Below are 13,039 nucleotides of genomic sequence, written 5' to 3' on the forward strand. Positions count from 1 at the left end.
GGGGAATTAAGGACAGAGTTTGTCTCATCTCAGAATTAAACTACAAAAGTCAGGAAATTCAAACTTTTATTTTATAATAGTTAAACCACAAAAGAGACCGTGCTTTAACCACATTCTTTGTTTAATAATTAATTGCTACTTATTAAAATACCAGAGATCCAGCAGAAGAGAAACTTCTACTCTCAAATTTAATAAGAACTGAAGAGGGATTTCTGTGTGTCCCCATTCACAATGAATACTGTAACAATGTGATTCTTGCTGTGCAAGTTCGCATGTCTCAAGATCAGGAAATAACAGGAATACTAAGACCCGGGTTACATTAGCAGTGAAATATAATCCACACTCACCGCAACTCTACCAGTGGGCTCAATGGCTGAAAAGGTAATGTCAACAGTTCTCACACTTCTACCACTATGCCATTCACTAAATGACTGAAAAACAGATGACTGATAAAAATGCCTCTGGCCTACCTAATGGTTAGCATTACTGGACATGCACTGGTGATGAATTACAGCAAAGTAGTTTGCTGGTGTAAATGCTGCCTCAGTTCAAAAAAACCACTTCAACTTTGACATCTCCTTTAAACTCACAAAAGACCCCTAGGCAATTTATAATGGTCAAGCTTAAAACTACCCCCTGCCCTCTTCTTTTTTGAAGAGGGGAAAAAAGACTTTAGATTAAGTTTGTGAAACTAGACTTGGAACCCAAGAGGAAAAACCAGGACCCATTCCTTTGATAAGACTATTCTCAAATCCAAGTTAGAGTGATTTCAAAGCACTGTAATGGAGGCAGTGGGGAAGAATAGGCCTTTAGTGCTGAACAATAGCATCAGTCTGATCAATCAATTGACACAGGAGTATACGAACAGTTAATCTGAATCTAGGAAAGGAAGGATTAAAAATGATGCATTATTGCATCAACTAGCGGTCCTCAAACCAGCCAGAAACTTGGAACAGCAACACAAATGCTGCAATACAGTTTCTCCAATTGCACTGAAGATGGGGAAGAGGTGTCAATTTTAGTAGTAAAATGGTTAGCCCCAGAGGAAAAGGAAAGACTGAAATGGACAGTCTCCTGATGTGACTTACCCCTGCATACACCGAATAGCAATGGACGGGGAATTTGTGGTAGTTCTGAGACCCACTCATGTCAGCAAGTACCACCTTTACAGGAGAAACCTCAACAGGTTCCTGGGCCCGGGGAGAGAATAAATGAAAAAATACTGGAGATTTTTTTTCATAAAAGGGATGAAAAATAAAATTCTTCTAAATCCTGTAATTTGCATAAGGACTGAGGTGTCAAACACTGAAATGTCAAGATAGCTAGTGAGCCACTAATAATAGAGTATAATTTTCTCATGTAGCTCTCAACAGTTGGACTCCTAGGGCGGTAATGATGAGTAAAGAGTTGCTACATTCAGCTGGGTATTTTCTTTGCTTAATTCTCTTTTCATGTAACAAGCAGAATCCAAGATAGAATATCTCTAGAAAGATATTTGCACTGTACAAATTTAACATGCATTATATACAAATACACACACCTCACTGAGTTTCCCTGAAGACAAGAACATGCCTCATGGAATTACTTTATGCACAAAATTAGACCCTTTCAGCAACAGGCATGTGGAAGGAAATGTTACACATACTATTGCATTTCCAACCTAGGAACTTTACAAGCCAAGCAAGTCTCAAGTGTATTTTATGATGCTCTGGGTTAGATTTAAATAATAAAGATTTAACATTCTCTGTTTAAGAAAATGAGATTGACAAGACTTGCATAGCTCCTTTAAGAGGCTTGAGGAAAATAGAAAGGAATGAAATAAAATGCAGTAACAATATCTTGCTGCAAGGTGCTAAGCAACAAGTAGAGGAAACTGCTTGAGTGAAAGGATGAAAAATTGTTGGGCTTTTAAATACAACTAGAAAGAATTTGGTGCAGCCAGAGAGAAAAGAGTGCAGCAGAGAAGATCTGGGAGCCATCATGTTGGCAGGTCAGCTTCTCAGGAGGTCTAAACTCCAAAGCAGGCAAACAGCATTTGACGAAATTCTAGGTAAAGGCAGAGGGACTCTGAGCACATTCAAACGTACCTCATTTTTCTGGGAAAGGATTCTCAGATTGCCACAACCTTGAAAAACTGTTAATTATGTATTTCAACCAGAAGAGTGAAGAGGGAGCCAAACACCAGCCCTCTTGTGGCTGTATGAAGGAGATGCAAGGCACCCTGGGAGTGAAGATCTAGAACGCAGTGCAACAAAAGATCAGAGTGCTTGATTAGGTTTGACCAGTGAAGAAGCAATGTCAGGATAAAGCGGAGGCAGACTTGTGAGAAGTGTAACCTATGATAATGACTCAACAGTTGTGAATAGGAGAGAAAATTGGATAAAGTGGGGAATGGTAGAGGCCCTCACAGAGATGCTTGGAACGGGACAGCAAATACTACAGCTGTCAGTGATCACCTGGAGACAGGTTCTGATTGAGATGCCAGAGGGATCAGAAAAGACAGTACAGTTCTGGCATTGTATTGTGAGTACCTCTCACACAGAAATCTCAGATTACTTTCTAGATAAGCTTCAACTGCCATCTAAACAACTCCATTTGAGAATTCTGCATGAAAAATACAGGTTTAATTTGTAAATCAAAGCTGCTAGCTGTCTTGAGATTAGTTTAAACCCAAGTTCTTGCAACAGACTACAGCTAAGTGGAGTGAAAAAGAAAATCCTTTGCATTTTTGGAAATCTTAACTGAAACTAAGATTTCAGATTAACAGAACTACAATTAAAATCAGGGCAGGTTATTTTAGATTAGAGTAAGGTTTGGTTATTTGGGAATAGCACGGGAAGTTTCATGTTAATATCAATAACTCTTCCAAATTAATTAACAGCTAAGAACGGCAATGAATCACTTTCTGAAATTATCTGAAATGGTTAGATTAAATCCAGCAAAAGGGATTCAAGTTGCTGATCGTAAATTATCGAAGTCCCATGTGTACTAGCTAGCTCATGTGTACCATATTTATTCATTCTGTGGGAAACAAAATGAATAACTACTTTCCATGAGTTAACAGAAAATAAGGGTACTTGTAAATGAAGATTTACTGTAGAATAATTACATGTTTTTAAAGAACATGTAATTAATAAAATTAATTACTGACGACACACTTAGGGAACTGAAGTCTGAGATGCTACATAGGATTGTCAACTGTTGTAATTTTAGCTAAAGAAAGGAAAGCTTGTTTCCTGAAGTAGCAATCCAAAAAGGTGTGCAACATGACCCTTTCTGAAGAGTTGTTTATAAAAACTAGAACAGGGTAACCTGAAATTCAGAGTAAGGAGTCCATGGAAGTTTGCTGTCTTAGTCAAAGTAGCTGGTGGGAAGTCATTTGTCTAACGTTTCATTGTAAGTGGCCTAGAACAACTTGGGTAAAAGGACCTGGCACACAAACTTGTGACCTGTTTTACCTTCTGTAGAGGAAAACTACAATCTTACCAGAAGCCCCCAAGAGATAATACAGCAGTGGTGCAGGGGTGTATGGATATGGAGACACTTGTGTCATATAACAGCATCTAAATGAGCCTGGAGACCTCCTGAAAAGTCAGTTCCTGTGCCTCTCATTGATGGTTAGATATTAGCTTCCCAGACTGCTAAACTCACACTGATTTGAAGAACAACCCTTGGACAGGAACACACAGACCAGTTTTCTATTCGCCCAGCCTGTATCTCAGCTCTTCAAGATGTTTTTACAAAGCTGCACTTCTCTGTCATCTAGTGAATACACAATTAAAAGCATTCCACTCAAATGTCAGATGCCCCTTAAACAAATTACAGTATATAGTCCCAATGTTCCTTCAGTTAAGAGATCTGGAAGACCTAATTTAAAACAAAAATGCTATTGTCAATATACTTTCTTTTTTGTCTTTAAAAAGATACAAATCTTTGCTTAGGCTAATTTACTTAGCATATTCTTCTCTTATCTGCATCTCCTTGCTGCTTATCAAACCCCCGATATTTCTACTTGGAAAGTCGTTCCCAAGCTAACCTGCTTATCTGCAGTAATGAACACTCATGCAAACAGGCACAAAATTAAATGGCTTCTTTACAGCGATTATGATAGATTGAGCCCTGCTTAATCTACATAATCAAATTGCTTTGTGTTCAGCAATACCACCTTTCTGCTGTCCAGGGAGCAGCCAATGCTAAACCTGCTCTCCCAACAGCTCCCTTCTGAGAAACACCAACTGCAATGGAAGGGAGGAGGGTTATTTAAGAGGTAATAGAGTGGCAGATGTATGGGGTGCACTTTTAACTCTGAACGTAACAAGCCAGGTCAGAGTGAAGGGTGTCTACCTCTCAGGAGGTGTGGAAATATTATGCAGGAGAATAAGGAGAAACCACGTACAAAAGAGGTTCTCCTCAGGGTACTACCTACATTCCAATTGTCTGTTGCAGACAAACACCTTAAATTGACTCTCCCCTACATACATGCATTTTAAAGAAGACAGACATTTCTGCTTGCCTAGCACTGTTCTAGAATTAATACTTCATTTCCTTTCCCTTAGTAAGAAAGCCGTGTGTGTTTCCACTAGTTTTCTTATGGTGTTTATGCTAACAGAACAGCAGAATTTATTAACAACCCCAATACTAGAATCGAAGTTTTACATCAAGCGGGCTGTCTTGTCTGTGTGTTAGGGAGTATTTTTTTTCTTCTGTTAAGGAGAGACAGAGCCAGGCATGTACATTATAAACCTCTCAGCTTAGAAGTTAGAGGTATGTGTTTAGGGCAGGTGACAGGGTCAGAAGTTCTGGAGCATATCCCTGACTCTGCCATTAACTTACTGTGTGACTCATTGTGGGTAAAAATTTCTTGACTGGCTTCTAATTTTAGGTGGCCTACCAATTTTCAGAGTTGCTGAGCATTAGCAGCTCCCACCAACTTCAACTGAAAGCCACTTTAGAAAATGTGTATATTAGAATCTCTGTGCCTCAATTTACTCATCTCTAAAAGGTGAGTACACTTACCAAAACAAGTGCTCAGAGAATTAGTTCACTGATTTATCTAAAGTGTTTAAGATCTCCAAAAGGCATGATAGAAGACCAAAGTATTAGTATACTAACTACTGTATGTTTAATACAAAAACTATTATCGCTTAAAAAATTAGCCTGATCCAAAATGTACAAAATTCTGGCCACTCTAGTGTCTCAGATGCAGTGCTCTGGCAGGGAGCACTGCGCTCAGCTTTTTGGGAGAGAAACGGTCTCAATCAGTCTGGCCAATTATGGATTAGTATTGACAGATGCAGAAGAAACACCATGTCCAGCCCTCTTCAGATGGAAAGATGATAGCTATGACAGAGGATCTCAAGAGGATGGAAAGAGGGAACAAAGCTCAGGGCTCCAACGAAGATTCAAAGGATTCCTTCCCTGTACACACCTGCCATCTTCTCTCAAATCCCTTATGTCAGAAGGAAGTGTAAATTAATTTATTTCTGTTAGTTTCAGTGGGAATTTGATGGGAAAGCAGATGCAGATGTTAGGAATCACATGAAAAGCACTTGGTGCAAATGGAGGGAGTTGATGGGAATTCTCGGAGACAAAAATGTGCCAAGCAAATTAGGCCAGCTGTGATGTATGGGTTAGAATGCTGGCCAATGAGGAAGAGAACAAATGCACACTGCAGAAATTAGATTGCTCAGGTGGATGCTGGGTAAGACAAGGGCTAAGGTACACCATGAAATAGTATCAGTAACAATACAGGTAGCCCCCATCATAGAAAAGCTGAGGGGCTATCAATTGAGATGGCTGGGCCAGCTGAGGCAATAAGGTGCAAGATATGTTGGCAAAAGGGTACAAGAGCTAGTAGTTACAGGACAGAGACCACGAGTGATTTGAGATGCTGAAGGAGGACATGAAGGTTGGTGTCACCTTGGAAGACGCACTTGATAGGAATGCCTGGAACCACAGAACTAGAGCTGCCAACCCTGTCTAACAGGACAAGGTAAAGCAGCAGCAGCTTCCTTGGGTGTTTTAACTATCTGAAGGGTTTTTATTTTTCTTGGATCTCAGATTTTGCACTTTAAGTAGCTACAGATACTTATACTTTGAGGAAAGCATCAAAACTTAAACTTGTTCCTCCCTTCTCGGTTGGTAAGGCTACTGAATTAGAGAATGGTCCACAGCAACACTACAGGAAAACTGAATCAACTCTGGGTTATGTTGAGGAATCCTGAGGCACAGCTAATACACTATTTCTATGCTGCCCTCCATTTGAAGAAGCAGTTGACAAATATAAGCAAGCTAAGCCTGAACACTCATGTGAGGTAGGTAGAGTACGTTTTATAGATAGGGATACGGAAGCAGAGCGACTAAGAGACTTCCGCAAGATCACAGAAAGTCTGTGGCAAAGCCAGGAATAGAACTTCTTGACTCCCATACCAGGAAGACTGCCACAATACCATCACCTCTTCCAAGCACATTCCATGATTCATTAAAACACACGTTATCTTCCAGGGGTGTTCACGCAGGTCCGAAGTCTTCTTAGAAAAGAGCATGACACCGCAAGAAAACGTAAGGGAGTGAAGAATAAGGAAACATTTTCCTTGAAAGGGGCATTGTGGATGTAGACTAGCCTTCCAAATCTCTCTCTCTGCGGTACAATAATCCAACATGCCAAGTGCGCTAGTGAGGTTTGAGCAAGATCCTCTGCACCATGGCAAGTGACTTGTGTTTGAAAATAAGCATGTGTGGGTACACTCAGAAGGAATAACACTTAGCTCAGTGCTAGCTGGATGTACTATAAAAAGAGAGACGCGAGGGCCTCCTGGCAAAAAGCAAATCACATTGCTAACTGACTCATGAAACAGTGCAAGTGCAGTATGTAGAGAAGCATGGGAGGTACTACATTCAGAGGTAAAATGCTGAAGCAGAAATACTCAGCCTGTGGCTCTCTAGCCACATGCAGCTTTTCATGGCTCTCTTTCCAAACCAGAAGGTGGTACTTTGGTTGCCACAGGAAAAAAAAAAGGTAATTTAAAACAAAACCCAGGGAGACATGTGGGAACTAATGACAGACAAAAATCAGGCTTCTCAAGAACGGTGACAGACTGAATGCCAGAGAGCTCAGTGAGCTCTCACTATTGTAATAATTGCTGAGTGCACCCTTTATTGAGCGGATTTCATTGTTACTTTATTATACATTTGTTACATAAAATTTTGCATTCGAGTTGTGTTGAATACTCTAGTAGCGCTCTACAATTCTGTTCAACAGCTTTTCAGCTGCTTACTTTAGAGTGCCACTCAGACTAAAAACACAATAGAAGTGGGAGAGATTGAGAGCAATGCGAATCAGAGGAAGAGGTAAAGAGAAGTAATCAAAAGGGCACAACTGATCCCTGCTGTCTGAGCAAAGGTGTACACTGCAGTCAGAGGTCAGGCTCGCTGGAAATATTGCAGCAAAGAAAAGAAAGGTGAAAGGGAAGCTTATGGATGTAGTGGGTTACTTCAAGGCTTTCACCAATGGAGATCTGGGTTGAAAGTCACACAGTTTCTATTGTCCACTTGAGACTTCGTATCCATTTATTTACATAACAAACTCACCTCAAAACCTAGCTTATGATCCAAAAGAATATTAGCCCTATTTGGTATTCTTAAAATTAAAACAGCCCATTTTTTCCTTTGACTTTAAAATTAGAGATACAAAGTTTAGATCCAGATCCAGATTCTCCCCAACACTAGAAAGTTTTAGTTTGGGGGGGGCTTGGTTCAGGACAATTTATTTGAAATAATCTCATGCTATTTATGACTGTGAGGACACTTCCAGTATACTGTAAATACAGATAAGCAGTTGTTAACTTGCTAAAAATATTACCTTTCAGGCTCCAATTTCTCAGGTTTGCTCTCAGTCCAAATGCTCTCTTCACAAGTTAAATAAAATTCCATTTAGCTATTTGAAATACCCAAGAATGAATTCCCCACCCGCCAATTAAGGACCTTATCTGCAAACACTTATGCACATGAGTAAGTTTACAGAGTGGTTTTTTTTTTTTTTTTTTTACAAGTAACTTTATAAAGTTCTTTTTAAACACTCCAGCTCAAAACCAGCATATTTTTCAATACAGTCATAAACTTTAGATTAAAAAACACTGAAAGTGCAGTGCATGCACTACAAGAGGAGCATACACTCTGTATATTTGGAACAAAGTTCATTGAAATAGTAATGGAAATAATGTAGCTGGTCCTTATCTCAGGCATTTCATCATCTACACATAGTGCATGTATTAGAGTGTGAAATCCCATATAGAAGATCACATTTAAATATGCATAGTGAATTTACTTGAATGTGATCATATACAAAATTCATATAAAAATGAAACAAGGAAATTAAATGCCAAAAAACTGTATTAATGCATCACTATGGTTGAGATTTTAAATGTACAAACTCTTTGTGATTACCACAACCTTTTGAATTTCCCAATTTTAACAACCATTACACTGCAGTACCTTTAAAATATATATAATCCTTTCAATTACTCTGCAAATGTGCACTTTCTATGGCTGACCTGCAAAATACCTTGGAATATAACTGGGAAAAAACAAAAGTGGAGCCAAACCTTCAATGACTCCATCTTACATGAACATAAGACATTCACCCAGCAGCAATCTTGGCAAAAATAAGCAGAAAACTCACCCCATCTGGCAGTGCCCTCCAGCACACAGCACTGACAAACTCATTTGTGTCATCCTCTTTCCGGTCCTTGTCCAGGACGCTTTTTACTGTGTCAAATTTGAAAGTCAGAAGTGTCTTTGAGAGGCCCTTGTAGTACAGGTAGAGGGAGTTATTTTCACTTCCTGTAAATACAAGCAAATCAATAAAATAAGTTCTAGAAATGGACCCCTGATAAGCAAGTCTTTTTAGACCTTTTACTGTGAGAGTAGAGAATTATTTCAGCCTAGTTCCTGCAAGTTTAATTGCTCCCTCTACCGCCTATCACTGTTGGCTGCTGCAATTAGAGTACAGGATCACTACAGGGTGGATGTCCAGGTTACCAGGTTATAATTACAAGGGAATCAATACACAATTACAACACTGTTCTGGTGAGACTTTAACCTTGTTCCATAACTTTGGCAGAGACTTGAAAAGGCATGGAACATAATTAAAGGCCCCATGTGCAAATTGCACAGATGTCAGTGGAACTCAGATGGGAGACAGCAGCAACATTTAGCAACATCTTTTCACCATTGTTGGAATTGTTTCAACTCCTAATCCAGCAATAATTGGTTTAACTATCCCAGAGTGGCGAGTCCACCACTGTGCAACATCCAACTGATAGAGGGTTTTTTAAATTTTAATTATTATTATTTTTAAAAGACATATGTCATTTTCATGGAAACTACGTAGGGACTGTGGACTTACCTGTGGACATTTCAGTGGAAGTCTGGTGGTTAAAGCAAATCACGTAAGTAGGGCAGAACTGGAGTAAGTGCACACTGCCGTACGGCTACTACTTTTTATACTGTTCTCTAGGGCAAAGCTGAGGGCAGAGACTAAGAATAATCCTGTATTTTCTAAGATGTCTCAAGTACTGAGTTCATTTTTATGCATACTTTTCATTAGAAGCAGTGCAAGCTCTGAGGAGCCATGCAAACATTTCTTGGGTGGATGCTCTACTCACCACAGGCAATGTAGTCTCCGTTGGACGCCAGGCCTACAAAATTCTTCTCGTTGATGTGACCCTTGAAAGAGCGCAGGCAGTGTGGTTTCCCTACATTCCATAGCTTCAGCTGACTGTCTGTTGACCTGCAATCATCAGTATAGAAACGTCAGAATGCTGTCATAAGGCAGGAGACTCCGATTTGAATTGTGATTCCTTAGTGTGATACTTACAACTCTCATATAGTATACTTGATGAACTCAAGGAGGTTTTACCTGATTTCATGTCTTGCTCAAACTGAACTAGTGAAAGTATCACATTAGATTAAAGCCTGTCAAATGGGTTACTAGGCTGCACAAAAAAGTATCCCAACAAGGTTATTCCTTTCTCCACTGCTGCTGTCAATACCACTGTCCTCCACTTCACTCATTCTCAGAACCCATCTTAAATTTCTTATCCCCACACATCCAGGACATTATTAGATGTTTCTTCCTCTACGATATAGTCACACTCTGTTTCTTCCTTTCTGCCCTGCTTGTGAACATACTTGTCCATGCACTTACCTCCCGCCTTGAATATTGTGACCTCCTCTAGGTGCCCTGAGAGTATGGCGCTCACCTCTAGTCCATCCAAACCTCAGCAGCTAAAATTAACCTCTTGTTTATGAGATGTCACTTATTTTTAAATCCCTCCACAGTATCCCCTATTTCTCAGTCTGCCCTCAAGCCCCTGCACAGGTTCTGGGCAGGGTTAACATCTCTGATCTTGTTTACCGGGTTCCCTTTAACCCACAAATAAAACCAGCCTCAACAGCCCTTTTTCCACTGATTCCAGCCTTCGTGCCTTCTTTTTCTTTGCCCTCTACACACAAAATGACCTTCCAAGCCCACTGCAAAAGGCTTCCACGCCTCTCCTCATTCAAATTCTTATTGACTCACTTGTGTCCTCCACAAACACTACCCCACATCAAGCTCCTCTATCCCATCACTCTCCAAGGAAGTGGGAAAAACAAGTTAACAGTTCTTTGGATCTCCCAGTATTGTCCTGTCTTCATTATGCCTCAGGCTTTTTTAGTAATATTAAATATTTATAGTATGGTTGCATCCAGAACCCATGACTAGGATCAGGCCCCATTGTTCTAGGTATAAGTGCAGTTCCTGCCCCAAAGTTTCTTGTACAAATTTCCTACAAATTAGCGGTGATAGTTTCATTTACTACATATCTTAGACTGATTCAATTGCACACGGATCATTAAGTTATCACCACTGAGACTACTTTTAACACTGCAAGCCTTCAGCATCTCACAACCCATCAGAACTAGAAATGGAAGGTTTATACCTCTGGAAAAGGGAGATTTCAAAGTGTTGCACAAGGCCACTGCCCTTCTCGACTCAGTAGGTCCTAACACATTACATTTGTTCCATTGTGAATAAAACATCTAGATAGTTTCTAAAATGTATCATAATTCCTCTCTCCCCCTCAGAGTTCTGAAATACTGGGACTTGGGATAACACCAAGCAGCAGGATAAGAAAAAAACCAAAATACTTGACTCAGATTTTTTTATTGCAATAAATGGTATATGAAGAATCCATGATGGTGTAGTACAGAGGTTTAATAAACGCTAAAAACTCTCATAGCAAGTGTTTAACATAACACAAGTGAGTAACATGCCAATCTAGTATGCATATGCTAATCAACATATTCCCATAGACAAAAACTGTTTAAAAGCAGCTAACATTGTTTCAGGGCACATCCCAAGTCACCCAAACCCTTACAATTCAGGAAACAACAAGGGGGAAATCTTCCATATTCTGCGACACCCATAGAATATCGCCAATGGCACAATTCCTGCCCCCACAGGAACAATCATTTTTATCTCCAAAATATACCCCAAACCCCTACATACTGCAACATGCATGTAACTCATGCAAACCTTATCTCAGACCTCAAACATAGTTAGAATTATAACAGATGAGGAGAGAGGTGCAGTTTGATTTGTTAGACATTTGTAACAATAGCATGAAATCAGAGTGAACATTCTGATTTATATCTTTTGTTACTGGGACTCAGGAAGAAAGAAAATTACTTACTCTATGCTAACTGGAGGTTCTTCGAGGTGTGTGTGTCCCTTACCTGTATTCCACTGTGGGCATAGGCATGTGCTCCATGTGCCCGGAGCTGAAGAATTTTTGAAAGCATTGTCCATTGGTCCATGTCCACACCTTCACTCTCCTCTCATGCCTCCAACCCAGGAGATAAAAGAACAGAACAGAACAAAGTGCCTCTCCAATTCCTTCTATAGGGTGAAACCAAGAATGAGCTGAAGCAGAGGGGAAAAGAGCAGGTAGTGGAATACAGATAGGGACCACACATCTAGAAGAACCTTCAGTTACAGTCAGGTAACTTTCTCTTCTCCCTCAAGAACTGGCCCTATGTGTATTCCACTGTGAGTGACTGACAAGCACTACTCAAGTAGGAGGATGCAGGTCACAGAGCCATTTGAAAGACCACTGTCCCAAAAGGCACATCAATGGAGGAGAAAACTGTCTCACAAATGTGCAGATGGAACTCTACAAAGTTGCTTTGCAAATGTAAAGTAAAGGTACTTCTTGAAGCGATGCCATTGACATTGCTTGTGCTCCTGTACAAGGAGCCCTCATCCCCTGAGGGGGAGGAAGATGTGACAGCTGATCGAGTAAGATACAACCTGAGATCCATTTAGAGATCTTCAGAGGATATAGCTTGACCTCAGACTCTTTCGGCTAAGGCGATAAAAAGTCTTGGTGATTTTCTGATTGGCTATGCCCTTTGCAGGTAAAAGGCTAAAGACTGTCACATTTCAAGGGAATGAAGTCTCCTCTCTTCGCCATATGCTTCTGGTTCAGGAAAAAACAGGAAAGTGAATTGACTGGTTTAGTCGAAACTCAAACTACTTTGGGGGTGAACTTATAATGTAAACACAATGAAATTGTGTCTCTAGGGAATATAGTGTAAGGTGGATCTGCCAACAGTGCTCTGAGCACCCCCTCACAGCTGCGGTGATGGCTACCAGGAACGCAACATTCATCGATAGAAGAGATACGGAACATGCAGCTAGTCGTTCAAAGGGAGGCACAGTGAGCACCGAAAGAACAAGGGTTAAGTCCCATTGAGGAGAAGGTTTCCTTACTGGTGGAAAGGTTCTGATTAGACCCTTTCAGACTCTAGTAGTCAGTGGGTGAGCGAAAACTGAGCAACCATGTGAAGGTGGGTGGTATGTACTGACTGCTGCCAGGTGGACCATAAATCTTGACGTTCGTAAAGCTTTTGATATGGTCTCGCATGACCTTCTCAAACTAGGGAAATGCAAAGATGGAGCTACTATAAGGTGGGTACAAAACTGGTTGGAAAACCA

General features: G+C 40.3%; 1 protein-coding gene across 4 annotated transcripts in view; it reads right to left on the reverse strand.

The window, feature by feature from the left end:
* The window catches only part of COP1 (COP1 E3 ubiquitin ligase), a 225,155-nt gene that overhangs the window by 35,603 nt on the left and 176,513 nt on the right, over window positions 1-13,039 (reverse strand). For 3 of the 4 annotated variants that reach the window (XM_075131476.1, XM_048860294.2, XM_075131477.1), the window contains exons 17-19: window positions 9,666-9,790; window positions 8,681-8,841; window positions 906-1,190 (exon numbers count right to left, since the gene is read on the reverse strand). In XM_075131476.1, coding sequence (XP_074987577.1) covers window positions 921-1,190; window positions 8,681-8,841; window positions 9,666-9,790 — 556 coding nt within the window. In that variant the 3' untranslated portion in view covers window positions 906-920. Of the gene's footprint in view, window positions 1-905; window positions 1,191-8,680; window positions 8,842-9,665; window positions 9,791-13,039 lie in introns of those variants that run through there. The other variant, XM_048860296.2, reaches the window with a different exon arrangement.

The sequence above is a fragment of the Caretta caretta genome, chromosome 8 (genome assembly GCF_965140235.1).
Source record: "Caretta caretta isolate rCarCar2 chromosome 8, rCarCar1.hap1, whole genome shotgun sequence".
NCBI lineage: Eukaryota > Metazoa > Chordata > Testudines > Cheloniidae > Caretta > Caretta caretta.